This window comes from Paramormyrops kingsleyae, chromosome 17, assembly GCF_048594095.1.
Source record: "Paramormyrops kingsleyae isolate MSU_618 chromosome 17, PKINGS_0.4, whole genome shotgun sequence".
In the NCBI taxonomy this organism is placed as follows: domain Eukaryota; kingdom Metazoa; phylum Chordata; class Actinopteri; order Osteoglossiformes; family Mormyridae; genus Paramormyrops; species Paramormyrops kingsleyae.
This window is the reverse complement of record NC_132813.1, coordinates 7,531,818-7,555,934: the sequence shown is the minus strand read 5'-3', so window position 1 is coordinate 7,555,934 and position 24,117 is coordinate 7,531,818. Positions and strand designations below refer to the sequence as shown.

The window sequence follows — 24,117 nt, the reverse complement described above, 5'->3', positions numbered from 1 at the left end:
CTTGTATTCTATCCCACAGATAAAAAATATGCACTTAGCTGATTTGGGTATATTAAGTTTCCCATGACGTGTGAGTGTGTCGTCTCTGATGGACTGCTGTCCCATCCAGGGTGTCCTCAGCCTTGTTGTGTCCTGTGTTTCTTGGGATAGACTCTGGACTCCCTGTGACCTGCACCTAGATACATAGTTCTGGAAGACACAAACCTTTCCGTTTGGTTTGATCTAATTGTCTTTCTTTTTATTAATTAGGAGCATGCAAAATGAAAATGTACGAAGAAAACTGAAAATCATACCTCGTAACTTTATATCAGGAAGTGGTGACATTTCCTTCCCTCAGTCATTTAGTCACTGCTTATTTTCCAAAACAGATCGATATCTAGTGTGGTCGTCTTTTTAATAACCCTCACATATTTGGTTTTTGATTACGACGATCTGTGTAAATTCAAATGAATTAGTGGAATGAACATCCTGTTTTTGTTTATGAAAATACTGGTATAATACTCGGTATAAATTTAAATTTTCAAATTTACAAACGAGAGGAGGCCATTCGGCCCATCAAGCTCCTTGAGAACTTAACTAATAGCTCAGAGTTGTTAAAATCATATCTAGCTCTGATTTAAAGGAACCAAGGGTTTTAGCTTGCACTACACTAACAGGAAGAATATTCCATACTCTAACTACACGCTGTATAAAGAAGTGTTTTCTCAAATTCAGTTTAAAATGTTCTCCCACTAATTTCCACCTATGGCCACGAGTTCTAGTATTTACACTAATATTAAAGTAGCCATTTGGCTGAACAGCATCCAGACCTGTTAGAATCCTATAGACCTGGATCATGTCCCCCCTCAGTCTCCTTTGCTCGCGGCTAAACAGATTCAGCTCAGCTAGCCTCTCCTCATAAGACATTCCTCTAAGACCAGGAATCATTCTTGTAGCCCTATGTTCCAAGGCAGCAATGTCCTCCTTAAGGTATGGTGACCAAACCTACACACAATATTCTAGGTGGGGTCTTACCAAGAAATTGTATAATCGTAGCATCACCTCCCTTGACTTAAACTCCACACACCAAGAGATGGAACCCAACATCCTATTGGCCTTTTTAATTGCTTCCCCACACTGGCAAGAGTCGGACATGGAAGCATCAACTTACACACCGAGGTCTTTCTCATAATCAGCTACCTTTATTTCAGTGGAACCCATAAAATATCTGTACTGTATATTTCTGCTCCCTGCATGGATTACCTTACATTTATCTACGTTAAAGTCCATCTGACAGGTATCAGCCCAGTCGCTAATTAAATCAAGATCCTGTTTGTAGTCTCTGTGCTGCTAATTTAGTATCTGCTACACCAAATCTAAATGCATGGTACTGGTAAAGGAATCAGTGCATAATGGTTAAAATACTTTATTTGAAAAACAATGTATATACAATTTCAGTAGAAATGCACAAAAAATTATTGGTTGAAGTACACAAGATTACATATAAAGAGTATTAATAAATAATTTTCTATTGTTTGTCTTATTTCTGGTTTTACAAACCCTTAACTGCTACAATAAATTTAATACTGGTTTTGAAATATACGTACAACTGTGTACCGTGTTGTAGATTTAAATAAAAATTCAGCATGTACCCTAATTCATTTATAAGCAATTTTGTTAAAGTGTCCTGCAAACTCAAATATTTCAACTTCAAATATTTACAATATATTCCTTTTTTACAGTTATAAATGAGGGGTGAAATGCAGCACAACACAAGGAAAAATACACAAGACAAATACACTGACATATTATAACATCAAATGCTCAAAGCATGTAAGTGAAATGAATCTGGCCGTAAAGAGTGATTCATACGAAGTACTATGAAAGCACATGAAAAGATATATCAGTTTAATGAATAAATAAAGGCGGGGTACACTTATGACAAAGACACTGGAAGCTCTGTACAGTCAAATACAGACAGACATGGTTTTTGGAGACAGCAGGGAGAGGATTAAGTGTCACATAGAGGCTTATATGATGACTCATATCGTGAGTCATATCGTGAGTCATATCATGACTCATATCGTGAGTCATATCATGACTCATATCGTGAGTCATATCATGACTCATATCGTGAGTCATATCATGATTGCTGGCTGTCACAGTCCTCTTTCCCATTATCCGAGCACTCCGACGACACATAGCAGCCCGAATCCCGCGGATACTCGCTCGGCTCCGGCTTCTGGCAGTCCGATGGGGCGTCTTCACTTTCCAGGTGATTGTCGTCTGCAGATAGAGCAATCGGTTAATCGTATAGCACACTCCAAAACACCACCTGTGCTAAGGGCTGAACAGGGATTAAAGGTCGACCCTAGACATCCATCCAATGAATGTTAATACATTTCAGACCCCTTTGCACGTCAGAGCCTCCTAATTCATTCATTTCTACTCATATTCACTGCCACTGGACTTATGTATGTTTGTTTGTGGTTTTCTGCTGCGAAATCTTATTTCATAAACAAATCATAATATCAGTGAATTAGTTAAATGGCTTGTTGTGTCCTAACAAAGTCCATATAGTAATCTCAGAATCAGCTTGTGTGTTCTTTAGGCCTGCTGTTGAGCTAACAACATCCTGTCTTAATAAACTTTAATTTTCAATTCAATGTCATCCTGTACCCAGACCTCAATTTCTATAAATGGACATGCATAAAACACATTAATAGTGTTTTAAAAGATTTTTCTAATCACATGTATATCATAGCATACATCATCTTATTTAAAAAAAACCTTTCCCCAGCCTTGCCCAAATACTAGCTTTTCTTTACATTTATGGACCAATGTATCTGTACATTTTTCAGCTCAGTGTCTTGGTTTATTTGACTCCTGAGTTATATTTCATTTGCATATTTTATTGTTCTGGAGCTCAATGTGTCCTTTTGGTTCATATGTAACATATTAATTTCGATAAATGTATTATGCATTTTAAAGAATGAAGTTAAAAAAAAAATGGAGGGTCATATCTCGGCTTGCTAAGATCTTAGGCAACAACCGCTGCCTGGGCCTCACTGTGGTTAAACACGGTTTCAACCACTAAGCTAGAGAACAGAACACTTATGCTGCAGACTATGTAGGCTACAGAAAACAATAACATGTTTTACTTCAAAGCTGCGCTTTGGACATTGACATCCAACCTAGAAAATGCTTCCTCTGTGCATTGTCTGCAGTTCTGTCTTTGTGAGGCCACTTAATTATGCTAAGTTAGCAATTTTAAGCATCAGGACAAATGATTCACAAATTTCCTAATTTAAACAGCTGCTCTCCTTCCTTTTTATGCTCATATTCCTCTTTTTGTGCCTCAGCAGATCCGCATCGACGGTGCTTACTCTCTGAGTATTGCAGACACTCAGCTGCAGCCAGAAGCTTCTGTCTGTGTTCTGGATCTGTCACATTCAGCTCTATCAAGTGTTTCTCCTTCAAATCCTTGAGGTCCTCTACTGTCTGGTAGCCATTGAGTAGTAACGATGAGGCGTACTCCTGTGAGATTTTCATAAAAAATATATTTTTAAAAAACAGAAGTTGTCTAAATTGCTGCAACTGGCATTTTTTCCCAGAGAGGTTTGTGGGTGGATGATATTATTAGATATTGCAAAAGGGGGGGAGGGGGCAAGTTATCTTACATTTTATCTATTTTTTCCAATTGTAAAATGTGAGATTTTAATCAAACCTTACTCCTACTATAAGTGGTACGTGGGTGTAAATCCCACTTGCTTTGGGTTTGAGGGGGCAGTGTGGTTGATTTGGTTATGAGCGTAATGTTTATGTCGCAACTCCACCTCCAAGTTGAGACGTTCCAGCAGCTCCAGTAGTGTCTTCGGCCTCGGTCGCTTGCTCCGCCTGTTGCGCCTGATCTTTGGTTCTTCGGTGACCTTCTCAGCGATGAGATCAACGTAGATGAACTTGAATGTACCGACTTTATTGTTCAGCATGCCCGTCCATATCCCCATGGGTGTTTTGCTGATGATGTCAATTATGTCACCCTCCTAAGGGGAAGTAAAAAAAGCCCATTATTAGAACTAGAATATAATTACAATAGAACAGCTCTTTTTATTGTCAATGTTTTTTAAAAACCGCGAAAGACCATTTAGCAGCTCTAGGATAGTAGGCAACGAAATGTAATCATAAATGTGAAACATAAATAACATAACACAGTGAGGTAGTGTGTACAGAAGTACTGGTGCAAATTGACGATAACATAAAGTGCAAGTGAAAAATAAAAGTGACAGGGAGTAAAGAGCTTCCAGTTCTTGGGGTGGAGGTTCATTGCATCTCAGCCAAGACGTTGTCGCGCTCACACGCAGCGACCCAGTGCTCTTCAAGGTTTGGTAGCTATTACGACTACACCACTGCTGTTATCCTACCACACAATAATACTTGTCAAACGATCTTTTTCTCTACCTTGCAAAGTGCTTTGACCCTGATATCAACAGGAAATCAAAGTCTATCGGGATGTTTGCTTCATTTTGGTTATTAATGACATTAAAGCAGGGCACCGTAATGGTACAGAGAATCTGACTACCTTCAGTTTCAGGGAGTCGGTGTCGTAGGGGCTGGGAACAAAGTTGGTGTGGACTCTGGCTCTTCCGCAAAAACTCCCCGTGTAGGGGCCGTCATGCTCGTGTCTTAGGCTGTCTCTGTTACTGGAAGGATTGGATCCACTGGTAACACCCCCTGAGCGTCAGCCATAGACACAAGAACAGTCAGGAGATGAATCGCTGTACGATGTTAATAAACTTTATTTGTTCTCTTGTGAAATTGTGTGATTACTCACTGGACGAGCTCTGCTCACCGTTGAGGCTCTCCACAGAGTTGGTCTTCAGATGTTCCTCCTCTGAGTGATGATGGCTGCCCACTTCATCCTCGTGGTCTCCTTCTACGTCTTCACTCTGTATCAGAATCCATGTAAGTTGACGGCTACAGGAAAGAGACCACCAAAGCCGGTGGAACCCAGACCTGCCTCTGTTCTCTGTGTGTGTGCAATCTGCATGTTCTCCCTATAAAACATGGGGTTCTTCCCACAGACCAGCATTCCATCCAGGGTGAACCTCAGGCTTCTAATAATATAAAAGTGGTACTTTATTTATCTCTGTAGGGAAATTCTCTTTTTGACTATCCCGTCTAGCTCCCAGTGTGACACATAGGCAGGTGAGAGCAAGCTTGGAGGTCATAACATGCAATATCCCTGAAGCTGGGGGGGTAAGGGCTTTGCATGGGGGCCAACAGACACGTGACTGTTTTGCCGAGGCCAGTGCTTGAGCAGGCGACCTTCTGATCACAGGCACAGAGGCTAAGCCCCTCCCCCGTGACCCTGTATAGAATAAGGGGTTGGAAGGTGGATGGATGAATCATTCAGTCTATAGGGAATTTAGCCCTTTAATTAAGTGCTTTGACCTTTCAGAATGTATCTGAAGGGTTTGGAGACAACAACAATCTCATGTTACTTAAGGTAATACACGGGTTTGAAATTCACAGTAAACGTTGACTCATTGTTCTGTTTAGACAGCATTTAATGCAACATTTTTTGTGACTTTAATGGTACATTTATCAATACATGTTCCTCTTCCGTGCCTAATTTAGCTGTTTCAAAAGGCTGTATGTTGACATAGGATTCTTGAGAAATTTAAGTAGAGGCCGTTTCTGCAAGAGCTTTTGAGGGAATCAAGCTTTTCTATTGGTCTCTAACTCACCGTCACATCTGCGGCCTTGGGGTGCTTTTTGTGCATCTTCATGCGCATAGTTAGAGAGATGGCCCTCATCTTCTTTCCCAGGCTCCCGGCTTTTGATTGGTCACTCTCATCACCTGACTTTTCATCATGCTCCTATGTAAACGTGCACATGGCCAGGGACACAAGCATCAACCAGGATGTAAGAATTTTGATATATAAAAAGTGCAAGGAGATCAGACTTCTTATAAACGTCACAGAGATGACATGGTACTGTGCAATACCGTTTTACTCTGATACCTACCAAGATGCTGAAGTCTCAGATCATCTTAAGTCTTTATGCATTTTCAACATGATGACTGAGGATAATAGCCTGATCTGAATGAATGTTTTATACAAGTAGGCAGAGGTGGACATTTCAGGTCCAGAAAGTAAAAATCCAAACCAAGATTTTGTTTCAACCAACCAGTTGATTACTCTGTAACTATGACTCTTTATACTCAATTGGTTGGTTGAAACAAAATCTTGGTTTGGATTTTTACTTTCTGGACCTGAAATGTCCACCTCTGCAAGTAGGGCATTTTTGATGGTTTTCTATAATGCGTGCATAAGTGTTTTGGTCTTGCATATGACTAACGGGGAAAAGGCATTAAAAATAATTCATGAACGTACCCCTGTGCCTCCTTCTTCTGTCTTCACTGGGGATGGATGGTGTTTGAAGGCTTCAAACTTTCCAAAGCTGGTGGAGCGCTGAGAAAAGATCAGCGCGATCAGCATTTTGCAGATGGAAATGCTAAAACTGTGTAATGCTGACATAAAAATGTGGATGTTGTACGTCAATTCAGGAAAGCCCCTTTAAAAATGCACATTGCAAATTTACTAGCAAAAAGTCCTCTTCTAGGTGACTTGTGATATGACACTAGAGACATTTAATAGCAATGAGTTTCTTTACACTGTAGCATGTCTGTAAGATCAAGAATTCCATTGGGTTCTTTCTGCTGTTGTGAATTCATTCCCAAATTTGTCCATAAACATAAATTTGCCTTAAATGGACACTGACATAATTATATCTTGCAATAATATAATCCCCTTTATATTGTGGTCAGACTCGCAATGAAAAAAATAGTAAAACTTTTTAGCTCGTTTTTTTTTAAAACTAATTTTCCACAGTCTTATCTAACTTAAAACTGACATTTCTGCATCATCTTTCAGTTTAAGTCCATGAATTACAAATGCTGATCCCATCTACCTGGCCAGATACTCTTAATCTTTATTAAAAGTTGAAATATATAAAACCACTGTTCAGTTCAGAGTATGAGTGCTTGCAAAGGCATTAAACCACACTCTGCCTTAGTGAGATCTCCCATTCGCTGAAAAATAACAGCTCCTAAATCCTCGAAAGCCTGCATTTCTGTAATGCCATGTATAATGAAATCCGCAGAGTCGGTAAAGTTTAGAAGGTATGACCTGAACACTTCAACCTGAAATCGTGCAACAGGATTGACAAACTCTAATTACAAGCTAATTATAACACCAGATATAATCACAAAAGCGCCATACTTTGACTAATATGTGAATAATGTGCTCCTGCAATTCCCTACCTTTGGTTTGCTGGATTTTGCTTTGTCTGAGACGTTGGATGGTTTCCTTTGAAGCATGGCCACCAATTTTATTGTCAAAATATCAAGCGGCGTCTGACTGAAATGGAACCCTACTGCACTAGACACTGATCAGCCACCAGCGAGTGCTTAAAGCAGCTGTAGGTGGAAACAGTTCCATCTTGCCACTTCCTCAAATCGGACAGGATGTGCGCAAAGCAGTATTCTACCTATCTCAGAGCACTGTGAATCAGTGGGGGAAAACCAGACTCCAACTGCTTAAATCAGCATTCTGTCATCTGCCACTGGGCTGCAACACAAAATCAAATGCATTACTTTTGCTGAGCCCAAAATTACCAATGAACGACCTATCTGGGAGGTAATATTACTGACTAAAATCATGCTATGTATCAACAATATTATAGGCCCTGTGTTACGTTGCTCTAGCCTGGTATGTTTGCACACTGCTCTGTAACATTATTTGTGACATTAAAGTTTTTTTTTCACTATAACTAACTATACTGCCCTATAAAGACAAGACACAGTAACAGCTCACGTTATAAGAATTGATTTGTGACTGAAATAGAGTCTCTTAGACTCTGTTGTATCTCGTGGCAAAATATCTACAATTATGCTTGATCTTTAAGAAAACAGAGTGTGACAGTTTCAGTGACTACAAAATCCACACTAAAAGCAAGGAGAAACGCCACTTTTGTCAGTTTCAGTATCGGCGTATCTACTTTTTTTCTCCTTCGTGGGGCAGTGTACCTTGTCATGAAATAATTATTGAGAAAAGTGGTTTCATAACTAGAACTTTTAACATTCATCACTTCTAGTCTTTCAAAACCCCGGAGAAGCTTGTTCAGGAAGTCCAATGCCTCAACGGTGCTTACAGGAAGAGACGATGGTGGTAAATTACAGTGTTGCAAAAATTTCCTCCTCGATTACCTCACTCTCAGTGCACTCAGTGACTTCAGAAGCCTTGGTGTACAAGGCTTCAGTGACAACGTCACACCTGGTCAAATCTGACTTCTGCTGATTACTTACTATAAGGCATAAATGCTGTCTGATTCCATGGAGTGTTGAAAACATTACAATAAGGAAACCACATTAATTCTACTAGACTTTGGGACATTTGTCTTATTAAAAAAGCATTTATAAATTCAAGGCCTTATTCTCACTCAGTCATTTTCTAGCTATATTAATGGGACTATTGTGTATGAATTCAGTGTAATATCCCTAAAACAGCACCACTGTAAAACAACAGTTTGCATCTTCTGATATTTCTTTACAGTCTTTTTATGTTTGTTCCTTTAAATAATCCTAAAGTAAAAATATCCATTGATATAACATTTAATATAAAAAAAATTGTACAGCTCCTTTATATATACTCAGCAAAAAAAGAAACGTCCCTTTTTCAGGACTGTGTATTTCAACAATAATGTTGTAAAAATCCAAATAACTTTACAGATCTTCATTGAAAAGGGTTTAAACAATGTTTTCCATGCATGTTCAATTAACAATAATCAATTAATTAACATGCACATCCGAATATCACACCTACGTGACAGGTACAGGATGGCCACAACAACTGCCCGAGTCACACCAGGAACACACAAGCCCTCAGTCCAGCCTCTCTCAGCCTATTGCGGACAGTCTGAGCACTGATGGAGGGATTGTGTGTTCCTGGTGTGACTCGGGCAGTTGTTGTGGCCATGCTGTACCTGTCACGCAGGTGTGATATTCGGATGTACCAATCCTGTGCAGGTGTTGTTACACGTGGTCTTCCACTGCGAGGATGATCAGCTGTCCTTCCTGTCTCCCTGTAGCGCTGTCTTAGGCGTCTCACAGTGCGGACATGGCAATTTATTGCCCTAGCCACATCAGCAGTCCTCATGCCTCCCTGCAGCATGCCTAATGCACGTTCACGCAGATGAGCAGGGACCCTGGGCATCTTTCTTTGGGTGTTTTTCACAGTCGGTAGACAAGTCTCTTTAGTGTCCTGCGTTTTTAGAACTGTGACCTTAAATGCCTACTTTCTGTAAGCTGTTAAGGTCTTAACGACCATTCCACAGGTGCATGTTAATTAATTGATTATGGTTAATTGAACATGCATGGAAAACATTGTTTAAACCCTTTACAATGAAGATCTGTAAAGTTATTTGGATTTTTACAACATTATTGTTGAAAAACACAGTCCTGAAAAAGGGACGTTTCTTTTTTTGCTGAGTATATATATTAAACACTGGATATTTACTGTTTTTCATGATCTTCTATTTTTAATTAGAAAATTTCTGCAGACAGCAATGCTTAAAAAAATCACCATTTGTATGCCAGTTTATGTCCCAGTTTTTGACTACAGTATATGGTTTTACATACAACCTTTATTTATTTGAAGTCGGTACTCAGGGTCACTCACAGCTGAGTGGGTTTGTGGCGTCCCTATGGTTATGTTAGTTTCCTCTGGGTCCTTGTGTTTCCACTTACAGGCCGAAGGCAAGCAGTTTTGCAATTTGTTATTTCCAAGTTGCCTTTAGTGTGAGATTGTGGGTGGACATTTCAGGTCCAGAAAATAAAAATCCAGACCAGGATTTTCTTTCAACCAACCAGTTGAGTGCTCTGTGACTGTGACTCTTAATGCTCAACTGGTTGGTTGAAACAAAATCCTGGTCTGGACTTTTACTTTCTGAACCTGAACTGTCCATCTGTGGTATGAGTTTGCCTGGTGATGGACTGAGATTCTCGCCTGCATCACACCCTCTGCCTCCTCAGATGGGCCCCAGGCTTTACCACAAGCATGTACTGGATAAGCAGTTATAGAAGATGAGTAGAGTGGTGCAGTGGTTAGCCTCACACCTCTGGAACCTGGGTTGTAGTCTCAGCCCAGGTTCCCTGTGTGAAGTTTGAACGTTCTCCCTTTGTCATCGTGGGGTAGATATGTGAGTGAATGGTGTGTGAGAGTGAATGGTGTGTGAGTGTGCCCTGAGATGGGTTGGTGCCCCGTCCTGGGTTGTTCCCTGCTTTGTGCCCATAGGCTCTGGACCCCCCCACGACCCTTAATAGGACAAGCGGTTACAGAAAATGGGTGGATGGATTTTCTCCAACAAGAATTCACAATCTCACAGGCTGATTCAAGACTTGTGTGCTCATTGGCTGTCCCTTCACAAAAAGGAATATCATCTGTTCAGTTGCACCAATGAGGTCACAGTGATGTTCCAGATGAGCATGACCTTCTCCAAAGTAAATGCTGCCTAATCCAGTCAGCATTCAATCAGGCAGGATAAAATCTCCGCTTAGGATTGTAATTCATTTATGTTAAGGTTGTGTTTAAGACCAGCCTTTTCAGTTGTATTGGAGAGGTTTGGATTAATAAGACCTCAGATCAGAGCTATTCAAATCATGGTCCTCAAGGTCTGAGCTCTGCTGATTTTACCCGTGAGCCAGGTGTGAAGCCTCCAGCCAATCAGAATCAGTAATTATTAAACTAACTACCGGGGAGGACTGAAAACATGGCCTGGATTTGGAATCGAGGGCCAGATTTGAAGTGCCCTGCCTTAAAGCATCCCGAGCTCAAGCCGAGCCCTAACCCTGGTTTCACTTACGCTGGAGTCGTACAAATCCAGGTCGGTGATGGACCGCATGACGCGGGGGGGCGGATGCTCGGCGGAACATATCCAGTGGCAGTCCTTGCGGGGGAGAATGAAGTCACTGGCATACACTCGGCATTCTGTGAGAGGCCGACGGCAGGTGTGGTAGCTGGCACTCCAAGGGAGGAGCCCCTCAATTGGGTTGCTCCAGCGCTGCTGGCCAGGGGGGGGCGCTGTATTCCACCACAGGTCCAAGGCCAGGAAGGGCTGCTCTTGGGCCTGCTCTGAGGCTTCTGTGTATGGCTTCTTCTCTGGTCTTTTGGCCATGCTGATGCAAGACGCCACAAGGTTCTCACTCATAGGCTTACAGGCCTGAACATGAGCTACAGTTGGAGAAATTTGATCAAAGTTAATTCCTTGTTATGGCTTCCAAGACTTGCTAAATTGAACTGCTAGTTAATGTTTTTGTAGCTTTAGGAGAAAGGTTGATCCTTAGTTAATGTGCTACTTGCTCCAGAAAAGGAGATTTCTTTGTAATTACCATTATTTTCAATGATGCTTTTGTTCTTCCTAGGACTTTTATGCCCCCCCTTCTTCACACGTGGTGCATTGTGGGCCGTCTTGGTTTTACCTCTTGAGTTGGCCATTTCTCCAAAGACATGGTCAGCCTGGAATTCATGAAGAATCGTCTGTTTCAGAGATAAACATATACGTTTATTTTTTCCCTCCAGAAAGAACATACCTTACTCTCAGCTCATGGAAGATGTTTTCTGTCGGGCAGGATTTAATTCAATTGTGGGTGTCAATATTTTTCAGCAGCCGGGAGTCACTTTTAAAACAGATGTGAAAATGGCAGCCGCACAACACCACGGTTTAATGCCAACAGAGATGTTCGCCCAAGTGCACATAGGCGATTATACTCAAGAGCCAGCTGATTGTAGCTGGTAGGCCAAAGTTTGGCCCTCAACTGAAGAACACTTGTATACTTGTATAGTTACTTCTGATTCACATGATAGATGGGACATTGCTCTCCACATAGGCTAGTCAGCATGTTCTACAAATTTCCCACTGCTCCACCTTCACCGGGACTAAGCAGCACATTCACAGCTGTGTGGCAAAGGATTTGCCCCTCAACCCCCCCAGGCCTTCTGCTCAGCATTACAGAATGGCCACATTACGGAATTTAAATGATGCCCCCCCCCCCCGCCCCCGGAATGCCCCTTCTGTCTCCACCATCATTTTGTGCCAGAATTGTAGACTAACCAGTATGGTTCTAATTACGGGGGTTACTGTACCCCCCGATCAAGACCCAGACACCCCCAAAGAGACAAAAATTGCAGTTTGAGGGGGTGTCTTAACATTTTTCTTTTGTTGTAAAAAAAAAAAAAAAAAGAACCTCACCTTGTAGGAAAATTTAATGTAAAACAATTTCAGACACCCCTAATGTGGACTGTACCATTTTAACCACCTCGGCGCTAGAAGTAGCCAGTCGGTTGCGTCATTCATTCTCATTGAGTGACCTGTTCATTGTGTTCGTCTGTTATGCTACTGTTTGTCGTGCATTGGTAAATGTAAGTAGCCAGCAGAAGTCTAGCCTGTTGAAAATGTGCTGTTTTACAACCTTCATTTTTTCGTTTAAGTGTTTCATCTACTAATGCAAGCTGACGTCTTTATAAGTTTAATTACTTACCATTGTCCTTCTGAGGCAGATGTTCTGTCGAGTTGAGCTACTTTGTCGAGGTAAGCTACCATAGTGCTAATTGATAGCCCTAACCATAGCTTAACTCGACAAAGTAGCTCAACTCAACAGAACACCGGTACAGTCAACTTTAGTTACGTTAACTAGCAAGATAAGCTAAGTTCTCTATTTAAACCAGGCTTATTTGGTGAGATAAAATCGATCATGGTCATTTTCCAAGGAGATGAACTCCATATGTTTTCATTCTCATTTTATCATGAATAAATTGTGTCTTTCTGAAATTGATTTGCCACTTAGCCTGTGTGGTTTGTTATTAGGCTAATGTTAATGCATAAGAAGGTCTAACGTTATGCTCTGAAAAAACATTACTATAAGTGAAACCTATAGGGGCAACGTAAAAAACTAGCTAGCAAATAATAAGCCCTATTATTTGAATTTTCGTGGTATTGATTCTGCATTCCACAATTTCATATTTATGGACATTTTTAGAAGCTTCATCTGATAGCCCAGATACTGTTTTGTTAAATATAGATTAGATTTTATTCGCAGACACATTATGAGGAAAAGGAAAGATGGAGACATCAGACACTTTTTTGGTGGTAAAAGAAGAGTAAGTAGGAAATATTAGTGTTGAGCTACAGAACATTACACTAAAAGTATAGGTGCAGTTTTGCAAACTGTTAATATGTATGAAGGAAAGTGGTGGTCAGCAGAAGGCAGGAGAGACACAGGAACAGGAAGATGGCAGGATGAGGACAGTGCAGGCAGCAGGAAGATGGCAGGATGAGGACAGTGTGCAGGACAGTGAGCAGGCAGCAGGGAGATGGCAGGATGAGGACAGTGAGCAGGCAGCAGGAAGATGGCAGGATGAGGACAGTGAGCAGGCAGCAGGGAGATGGCAGGATGAGGACAGTGTGCAGGACAGTGAGCAGGCAGCAGGGAGATGGCAGGATGAGGACAGTGTGCAGGCAGCAGGAAGATGGCAGGATGAGGACAGTGTGCAGGACAGTGAGCAGGCAGCAGGGAGATGGCAGGATGAGGACAGTGTGCAGGCAGCAGGAAGATGGCAGGATGAGGACAGTGTGCAGGACAGTGTGCAGGCAGCAGGAAGATGGCAGGATGAGGACAGTGAGCAGGAAGATGGCAGGATGAGGACAGTGTGCAGGCAGCAGGAAGATGGCAGGATGAGGACAGTGTGCAGGCAGCAGGAAGATGGCAGGATGAGGACAGTGTGCAGGACAGTGTGCAGGCAGCAGGAAGATGGCAGGATGAGGACAGTGAGCAGGAAGATGGCAGGATGAGGACAGTGTGCAGGCAGCAGGGAGATGGCAGGATGAGGACAGTGTGCAGGCAGCAGGAAGATGGCAGGATGAGGACAGTGTGCAGGACAGTGTGCAGGCAGCAGGAAGATGGCAGGATGAGGACAGTGAGCAGGCAGCAGGGAGATGGCAGGATGAGGACAGTGAGCAGGCAGCAGGGAGATGGCAGGATGAGGACAGTGTGCAGGCAGCAGGGAGATGGCAGGATGAGGACAGTGTGCAGGCAGCAGGAAGATGGCAGGATGAGGACAGTGTGCAGGCAGCAGGGAGATGGCAGGATGAGGACAGTGAGCAGGCAGCAGGAAGATGGCAGGATGAGGACAGTGAGCAGGCAGCAGGGAGATGGCAGGATGAGGACAGTGTGCAGGCAGCAGGAAGATGGCAGGATGAGGACAGTGAGCAGGCAGCAGGAAGATGGCAGGATGAGGACAGTGAGCAGGCAGCAGGGAGATGGCAGGATGAGGACAGTGAGCAGGAAGATGGCAGGATGAGGACAGTGAGCAGGCAGCAGGGAGATGGCAGGATGAGGACAGTGTGCAGGCAGCAGGGAGATGGCAGGATGAGGACAGTGTGCAGGCAGCAGGGAGATGGCAGGATGAGGACAGTGAGCAGGCAGCAGGGAGATGGCAGGATGAGGACAGTGAGCAGGAAGATGGCAGGATGAGGACAGTGAGCAGGCAGCAGGGAGATGGCAGGATGAGGACAGTGTGCAGGCAGCAGGAAGATGGCAGGATGAGGACAGTGTGCAGGCAGCAGGGAGATGGCAGGATGAGGACAGTGTGCAGGCAGCAGGGAGATGGCAGGATGAGGACAGTGAGCAGGCAGCAGGGAGATGGCAGGATGAGGACAGTGTGCAGGCAGCAGGGAGATGGCAGGATGAGGACAGTGTGCAGGCAGCAGGGAGATGGCAGGATGAGGACAGTGAGCAGGCAGCAGGAAGATGGCAGGATGAGGACAGTGAGCAGGCAGCAGGGAGATGGCAGGATGAGGACAGTGTGCAGGCAGCAGGAAGATGGCAGGATGAGGACAGTGTGCAGGCAGCAGGGAGATGGCAGGATGAGGACAGTGAGCAGGCAGCAGGGAGATGGCAGGATGAGGACAGTGAGCAGGCAGCAGGGAGATGGCAGGATGAGGACAGTGTGCAGGCAGCAGGATGATGACAGTGAGCAGGCAGCAGGGAGATGGCAGGATGAGGACAGTGTGCAGGCAGCAGGGAGATGGCAGGATGAGGACAGCGTGCAGGCAGCAGGAAGATGGCAGGATGAGGACAGTGTGCAGGCAGCAGGGAGATGGCAGGATGAGGACAGTGTGCAGGCAGCAGGGAGATGGCAGGATGAGAACAGTGAGCAGGCAGCAGGGAGATGGCAGGATGAGGACAGTGAGCAGGCAGCAGGAAGATGGCAGGATGAGGACAGTGAGCAGGAAGATGGCAGGATGAGGACAGTGTGCAGGCAGCAGGGAGATGGCAGGATGAGGACAGTGTGCAGGCAGCAGGGAGATGGCAGGATGAGGACAGTGAGCAGGCAGCAGGGAGATGGCAGGATGAGGACAGTGAGCAGGAAGATGGCAGGATGAGGACAGTGTGCAGGCAGCAGGAAGATGGCAGGATGAGGACAGTGTGCAGGCAGCAGGGAGATGGCAGGATGAGGACAGTGAGCAGGCAGCAGGGAGATGGCAGGATGAGGACAGTGAGCAGGAAGATGGCAGGATGAGGACAGTGAGCAGGCAGCAGGGAGATGGCAGGATGAGGACAGTGAGCAGGCAGCAGGGAGATGGCAGGATGATGACAGTGTGCAGGAAGATGGCAGGATGAGGACAGTGAGCAGGAAGATGGCAGGATGAGGACAGTGAGCAGGCAGCAGGAAGATGGCAGGATGAGGACAGTGTGCAGGCAGCAGGAAGATGGCAGGATGAGGACAGTGAGCAGGCAGCAGGGAGATGGCAGGATGAGGACAGTGAGCAGGCAGCAGGAAGATGGCAGGATGAGGACAGTGAGCAGGAAGATGGCAGGATGAGGACAGTGAGCAGGCAGCAGGAAGATGGCAGGATGAGGACAGTGAGCAGGCAGCAGGGAGATGGCAGGATGAGGACAGTGAGCAGGCAGCAGGAAGATGGCAGGATGAGGACAGTGAGCAGGCAGCAGGAAGATGGCAGGATGAGGACAGTGTGCAGGCAGCAGGAAGATGGCAGGATGAGGATAGTGAGCAGGCAGCAGGAAGATGGCAGGATGAGGACAGTGAGCAGGCAGCAGGAAGATGGCAGGATGAGGACAGTGTGCAGGCAGCAGGAAGATGGCAGGATGAGGACAGTGAGCAGGCAGCAGGAAGATGGCAGGATGAGGACAGTGTGCAGGCAGCAGGGAGATGGCAGGATGAGGACAGTGAGCAGGCAGCAGGGAGATGGCAGGATGAGGACAGTGAGCAGGACCAAGAGGTGGGTTAGAAATTAGGCTGCACTTTAAGATCTACTGTATCATCAAGACAGATATTAGCCTAATAGGTAAATATGTATTTCTGAAGGCTGTTGGAGCTGGGGGGACTGAGAGGGCAGGAATAACAGCAGACTGCTGGACCAGACCAGGCTGTTTGTAACTGTATAGGCTTATTACTTTTACTAGTATACTTCTTCTAGGATAATTCCTGGGAGTTATCAAAACCAAATTCTTTTGGATAGGGATAAGGATAATGAGATCTTCTGCATTGATTCTCATTTTGCCGCATGTCCAGACCATGACCGTGTGTTACATACATGTTAGTAAACACCCCTGGCGCATCTTGCAGTCTTAACATTGATCCTGGTGGCGACTATTCGTATTGACGCGGTAGCGGACCATAATGGTCACAGAAGTGTTATGAAGGCAGTACCCCCCAATTATGGAGGCGTAATTCGCACTCTGCCTTGTAGAGATATGGGGCGTAAGTTTGGTCTTATCATTGATAGGAACCGAATCAGCCCCCAACCCCCCACCCACTAAATACACCCAATCCTCCCACAGTATTGGTAAGATCATGTCCCTACTGCCCATACCTAAATATACGCCCTTGGCGTAGATCATTTGCCAAAGACGCTTCATTATGCTACACGCAGCACCATCCAGTCAGCGTACTGTAGCGAGTTTGCAAACCCGCGTGTTTATCTTGACAGGTCTGCCCTTCATCTGTGTGGTATCACTAGAGATTTGTTCGTGAGAAGCTTTAAAATGCCATACTACATGGATTAAGAAGGCAGCATGAAATCTGTTTGTCCCCAAAGGACAAGCTGCTTGTTAATTCTAAGGAGATTTTTTGTGTGCCTGTTAACATACTGATATGAGACAGTAGATAATGTCTGGTTAGGGGAAGAGTTATCATCTCGATGATAGACCATTTTTGCTCACTAACACCACGAGTGCCCTCTGGCCATAAGATTTATTTCTGAATCATTGCAGATAGTTATATCTTTAAATGAAACATTTACTTCCTCTACCTCGACAACCAGTTCCTTCTTCCCCCTTCTGGAAGTCAGCTGGCCAACCCTTTTCTCTTCTATCTTGGGCTCAGTCTGTGGTGCGTCCTTCCACATTTCTGAAACGTTACATTATTTCTGTCAAATAAGTGTCATAACTGCCCCAGACGCTGTAATTTGTTATTTAATAATTTCAGTAATCATACCCCAGATGCACTGCTGTGTCGGGCTACACTTTCAGACCTTATACAAATTAGAACAAATTCCAAACGATTTTTTATTGTAGCATAAAGGTGAATATTAATGTCATATACCACCTGGTCAGCATTGTAATCCTGTTTTGTTTATTGTATTTATGTCTTTTAATGAATGAGAGTTGGCTTTAATTCATTCGATTTTCAGTGAGTAAAGTGGTTTCTGGGAAATCTCACAACATCTACAGAACAGAAAAGCCATGACATTCTACCTCCTTCTTGATTGCCTCTGATGAGAACTAAATCCTCTCCCTTCTTGGGTGTTTGCCAGGAAATGTTATGGCAGCAGGAGATGTCATCTGCAACAGGGGACCCAAACCAAACTCCACTAAGGATTTATTTGTCAAGGGGGTTGCATAAATTAAATGGATTCCGAAAATCGAACGACCTCAAAGTGGGTCACAGTGTGCAGCAGTCATCATGTTTACAACAGTTTATTTTCCATATTAAATTCTTGGGTATAAACAAAGGAATGAATAACGAATGCTGACATTTTCAAATGACACTTGTCATTTCTAAAATGTTTCCCGACGTTTTCGCTTGCTAGGCTGGATTTTTTTAATGAAGTCCACACCTTGCCTGTTAGCCCGTTAGCACCTCCTCGGCTAGTTTAACCAGATGTCACATAACATAATAATTCTTCTCTTGATTAAATTCACTGAGTAATCAAGGCTTTATTCAAAAAGAAAAAAAAACAATGACGTTATTTATACGCACCTATTGTAGCCAATGTTGATTTTGGCGTTAAGCTCCTAAAGCAAGACAGAGATTAATAGAACTGGCATTATGTTCATATTTAAAATATATTCAGGTACCACAGTGTCTTATTGTTAGATCCAGCTGGGCCAGCAGGTTTTTTTTGTCAAATAAAAGAGACGCCTTTATTAGAAAAGTAATGTAAATTATCGCATTTTGTGAATTTATAGTCTGTGATAATTCATTTATGGCATTTACGTTACTAAGACATGACATCAATGAGTTGATAGATTAACTACATTTTATGACTTTATGACAGTAACCAAAATGCATATAACAGTGTTATGTATACTGCAATGAGTCCATACTTTTACTCATTTTCTTGGTAGTGATAAGAACTCTGATGGGCTCTGTACCGTTAGCAGTCCTAATATGAGTGAAACAGACTTTCATTATTCATTTCAGATGAAAACTTACTAAGGTCAATTGAAAGTTTATCTTATGAGCCATCACAGTGCACAAATATTTAAAAAAAAAAACCTTCACATTAAATATTAATGTGCCCAGCTGGCATACTTACAATGCAAAGTGCACAAACATCAGATTAAGTCGCTTATACGGAATTGTTCTTTAATTGTCATGATCCAGTAGAAAATGGTTCAGGATTTGTAGGAAATGTGTGAATGGGGCGGCTTTGGCTTTGAATGCCAAATGTCCACCATCTAAAAAACATCTAAAAACACTGCATAATAAAACCTGTGAAACCTGAATGGGAATTAAGCGACTCGGTTGTTGTGGTTGCACAGCTGTATAATGGCATAAGATGCATCAGGCAAGCAGTATTATTGTGAGGTAGATCTTACACCTTTGAGGGAGAAATTACCAGCCCACCTGCAGATCAATTTTCTTTCACAGATTAACTAAAAGGAAAGTTTCATTTTGAAATTTCTTTTTCTTACTGTAAACCAAACGTTTTTTTCATATAGAAGGGGTCTAGGTACCAGGCCTGGCTGACTAACAAGCTTTCACAGAACCGGGAAAAAATTCCAGTATAACTGCGTGTCTTTGGTTCTGTGAATGCCGCGAAAAGAATTTTCGGTAAAACTTTTCTTGATAGGGCACAAATACTTAGTAGTGACTACTGAAGTACAAATAATGAATATATGAAGTACTGTATAGTATACTTGAGTACTGATCACATGTTTGTTCATCATTGAGATAAAAAGTGCGTCATACTGATCGTGTTTAATTTCACTTGTGTTACTCATGACTTCTTCAGTAGTTCCCTAGTAGTTCCTTCAGTAGTTCACAAAGATTTATAGTATTAATATATATAGTAACAAATATAGTAACTCATCATGATGCTTCATGATTCATTAATGAACAAATATAAGATTTCACATGTGGTATTCATTACTTGTTCCTTAAGTAGTTCCTACTTATAAGAAACAAAACTGAACAAGAACAGAAACAAAACTGACTTTGCCTTCTTCTTTTTGGCACTGTCATGGTGAAATCGGGAGCGCTCCTGAGGGAAGTAAGAGGGACACATTTAATTGTATTTATTTCCTGCATCTGTCTGCATCTGCATATATAAGGTAAATATTTAAATGGCAATCAGATGCTGTGAAGAAAAACGTGCAAAAAAGTGAAGCTCCGATTCACACCAGCGTTGGTTGTGGGTTTGATTGTGGCATCAGCTCCGTGGGAAAAGAGTTTATATGCCCCCACTGTGTGTGTTTCCTGTTGCAGCTGAGGAGGAGTAGTGGCTCTCAGTTTGTCTAATGAGCATCCTGCAAAGGCCGGATGTGCTGTCTAGGACACAGGCTCACTCAGTCCACGTCTTAAACCGGCTAGACTCCTATTATCTGTTAGCGTAGAAATATCCATCATACAGACCAGCACCAGGTTACATTTTCGTATCTTTTTATTTAGCAGAAGTATAGGTGGAAGTTGGACAATAATGCGTTAACTTTCTAGTGTTCATTGTGGAAAAACCGAATGGAAGACCCAGGGGAAACTTGTTGATGCGCTTAAAGACGTATCTTTATCATAACTCGGATTTGCGTAAAAATATGACACAGTTCAACCACTTGTGTTACTAGAAGCTAGCCATGTGCATGGTAATGAATGTAAATACCATATTAATATTGTATGATTGCTATGAAGTAACAATGTGTGGTTTAAGAAGGCAAATCTGACTGTAATATATAATCCAAACGGCATTTTTTCTGTTTTAGTGGAGGTATGGTGCTCTGTGAATGTTGAGGTTATGGCCGACTTATTAAGCACCGTGCAATGAAATGAAGCTCAGTCGTGTGTAACTGTGACCACAGCAGAAGTGATGGTGCTCACCATGGAGGCAGATTTTGCTGAACCATGCCACTTGGTGTCCTCGTCCAGCAGGACCTCCCTGCTACAAGGTCTGCTGGGGACGGAGTAGACCTGTGTGTCGTCGCCTTCCTTGACTGGCTCATACAGACTCTCCATAGAGCCTTCCTGCAAAACACAGTAAGGAAATTGCACAATAAGTAACATTGCACAATTGTTTAGTGTTTCCCAACCCGGTCCTTGGCTACCCCAGACAGTCCACGTTTTTGTTCCCTCCCAGCTCCCTGACAAACAGTCCACGTTTTTGCTCCCTCCCAGCTCCCTGACAAACAGTCCAAGTTTTTGCTCCCTCCCTGCTGTCGGACCAAAAACGTGGACTGGGAAACACTGGCCTAGAGCAGCGCTTCACCATCCTGGTCTTGGGGGGCCTCTGGGTGGTCAGTTTCTTCAACCATGAAAAGTAACGTCTTCTCCAGTACTGAGAAAATGGCTAATGTGGTTCATTAAGCCTAATTACTACTTTGAGTATGTACCTCTCAGTCTTACCAAGCAGGAAATGTTGTTTCCGTAGCATTTCTTAGCGTTGTTTGTCATATTTTCTACCCTGAAATAACCAACAGTAATTTGTTGGGTGAGGCAGGCCTCCCGTCCAGTAATTTGTTGGGTGAGGCAGGCCTCCCATCCAGTAAAACACAGTCTTTTCAGGAATCGGTAATCTGGCCACATAAGCTGTCGCCGCTCAGAATTACTGATTGTCACCGTCCTTCAGTGCCCTACAGTTTACCCAGATTATGGGTTCCCATGCAAGTCATCTACCAACGAACTTGAAATCAAATACTTTCAGACAATGGCTCTGAAACGAGACTCATCTATACCTCTGCAAACCTCATGCTTCGGGATCTCCTATGGTGAATTTTCATTTTTCTAAAAGTAACATATTCCTTCACATCTGTCTAAGAATCTGCCCCTTTCATTCCCCTTTCAGCCTTTGTTGAGTTTTTTCATCTTTTGCCATTGATTGATTGATAATTAATTAAAGCAATATCTGCTCATCCTTCCTTCTTTGAAGAACAATGACAGCTTGATGCAGGTAGAATGCAAAACAGAGACACCGAGGTCATCTTACCTCTATACCAGTGGTCTCCAACCTTTTTTACAGTGAGTTACTTTTACAAATAAAATAATCTGGCGAGCTACCTAATTGTGACAGTATTTTTTGCAATGGGGTGTGGGAATGCTGCGTCAGTGGACTTTGCCAATGGGGGAAGCCAGTCTGATTGTCACAATCGACTACCAACAACCTGGTGATCACGATCGATTGGTTGGTGATCATTGCTCTACATGTTTGCTACCAGAAGACTTTAGACCACTTGACTAAAAATTAACCGAGCCTGCCAGTTTGTACCACGGTCCAGATACGGGACATCCTCAAGTCTCATTAAAGGCCATGGAAACAGATTGACCTGCTGATGCAGGGAACACATCTTCAGCACAGCACAATGATATTCGAAAGACAGAACCCCCTCCACTGCACCCACATTAGAACTAAGACAGCTACCCCTTGACTACCTTACCAGGGAGAAGCAGAAGAGGTTCATTTTGCTGAGTCGTTTCGTTGTCCCAAGATCCCAGTGCAGCGTATAATGTAACAGTCTGCAGCTCCAGTGCAGGTAAGCTGCCCCTTCTCTGGTCAGCTGCCTTCTGTCACCCAGATTAGCACTGGCTGAAATCCTGCCCATAATCCTCTATATACAGGAAGCCACTGCTTCACTGGGCCATCTTCACAGCAGCTGTTCCGTGACCCCACCCCCTCCTACCCCACGCAGGACAGGATCAGAACCCGAGCAGCAAACAAACAACTCCCGGACCGTGGCAACTGGTTTTGCTGGAGGTCATGATCTTGTACCAATTAATATTCACTGTAGGTTCTTACATTATTATTTTTTTCGTAACATGTTTAACTGCATTCACTAAATATAGATAGTTTTTAAAAATCTGGTGAACGTGAGCAAATGTTTTTCTCTATTACTTTGTTTTCCAGAACTGGAGATGGTTTTTTTCCAATAAAAGCTTGGAATTAAAAAAAGAAAGTGTTTTATTTATTAAGTGCAAACATCTACATGCAATTGCAATTAAATTGCTATAGTTATATAACATATATTGCTTGCTCTTGTTTTAAGTAGGATTGCAGGTGTATGACTGAAAGGGGGTTTTAATTTTCAAAAAGCATACTATAGTGTAACGCATAAGGTATAAGAAGTCACAAACACGTTACTCTTAGGAAATGTCAGTTTAATTAAATTCATTAATCAGATTATGCAGGTCGATACATTTGTTTATCAATTTATCTGACCTTAGTGGGTTTCGGTGTAGATGTGAATGCAGAGATTAAATGCAAATTAAAGGGGAGTGGAATCTTTTAGCATTACTGTTTGCTACATTATTTATTCACTTTGTAACATTATTTCCTGTATATTGAATTACTGAAATTACAGGCATTGTAATATAATATTTGCTTTATAGTCCATTGCATAAATGTCTCATTTTGCACCAAGTGTTGGATTACGGAGCCAGTGATGTCAACGAAGGGTATTTGGAAACGGAAGATCTTTACACAACGTTACACATTATAGGGATTGCCAAAGCTATGATTCAGTCCTGAACCCCTGCGCGTGTATACTTGCTGCATTGTTGCGTGGACGGCTTACGTTTATGGGCTGCATTAGCGCATGCACCACTCTGAGCAAGCTTTTCGCGTTTGCGCAGCAAGCATTTAGGGAGGCCAGAAATCGCCGGGCAAACTGCAGGCTCGACTTGCGTTTAAGTCGCCATCGACTGCTTTAGATAAGCTTTCATCCGGGGTGCCATATTATGGTCCATCAACCGCCGGGTTTGTTTGGTACGTCCCACGCAGGACAGAAAGTAGAGGCCTAAGCTCCAGATAAGCACCAGAAGGCGGCAGACACAGCTACTGACCCCTATTGTGTCTTGTACAGAAGTAGGTCAAACCCCAGATGCTGAAGATAGTGGGTGGATTGTCACATCAAATGCGCAGGGCAATGGTCAGGGTGTTGCAACACGGCACTGTTGCAGAGAGGGACGCGCTTGAGGACCGACGGCTGCAGAATAATGGTATTCCATCTTTTCCCCCACTTTTGTACTTATGACTTTTTCTTCACATGTTACTTGTTATTATTTACTATTTCTTTTGTTCAACTCCCCATTATTCTTCATATAAGTTGTCTAATGAATACACGCATTTGCATGTAACAGTTTTAATACCTTGTAAATACAGTAGTCTGTAGGGTTTGCAGACTGCCCCAGCGCTTTTGATTGAGCTAATTTTAGGTTTATAATGGAATAATATAGATTTGCTGTAACATTTCTTGTGTGAGAATGAGAGTCAGAAAGTGTGAATATTACGCCAGATGCTTGAGAGCTGGCAACCCTGTATGGCTTTACTGAGTAATGGGTTTATTGAAAATGC

The 24,117-nt window shown here is 43.1% G+C and overlaps 2 protein-coding genes across 4 annotated transcripts; both read right to left on the bottom strand.

Moving 5' to 3' along the window:
* Positions 1–1,389: 1,389 nt before the first annotated feature.
* Positions 1,390–7,496, bottom strand: LOC111838268 (SAM domain-containing protein SAMSN-1). Of its 3 annotated transcripts, XM_072701476.1 has the most exons (9): positions 7,304–7,496; positions 6,375–6,452; positions 5,727–5,858; positions 4,811–4,925; positions 4,559–4,710; positions 3,816–4,022; positions 3,366–3,516; positions 2,129–2,265; positions 1,390–2,080 (listed from the first exon to the last, which is right to left on the bottom strand). In XM_072701476.1, exons 1-9 carry the CDS (start codon positions 7,358–7,360, stop codon positions 2,075–2,077), a joined length of 1,035 nt encoding a protein of 344 aa, XP_072557577.1. In that variant the 5' UTR covers positions 7,361–7,496; the 3' UTR covers positions 1,390–2,074. The 3 variants fall into 3 exon arrangements, with proteins under 3 accessions (XP_072557577.1, XP_023656860.1, XP_023656861.1); XM_023801092.2 differs by having other exon boundaries at positions 1,390–2,265; positions 7,304–7,495; XM_023801093.2 differs by having other exon boundaries at positions 1,390–2,265; positions 4,829–4,925; positions 7,304–7,493.
* LOC140579206 (uncharacterized) lies at positions 7,414–23,790 on the bottom strand. Its single transcript, XM_072701604.1, has 9 exons — positions 23,607–23,790; positions 20,655–20,798; positions 19,781–19,827; positions 18,321–18,355; positions 17,816–17,902; positions 17,371–17,468; positions 11,429–11,555; positions 10,903–11,270; positions 7,414–7,530 (listed from the first exon to the last, which is right to left on the bottom strand). Exons 2-9 carry the CDS (start codon positions 20,787–20,789, stop codon positions 7,414–7,416), a joined length of 1,014 nt encoding a protein of 337 aa, XP_072557705.1. The 5' UTR covers positions 20,790–20,798; positions 23,607–23,790.
* Positions 23,791–24,117: the final 327 nt, after the last annotated feature.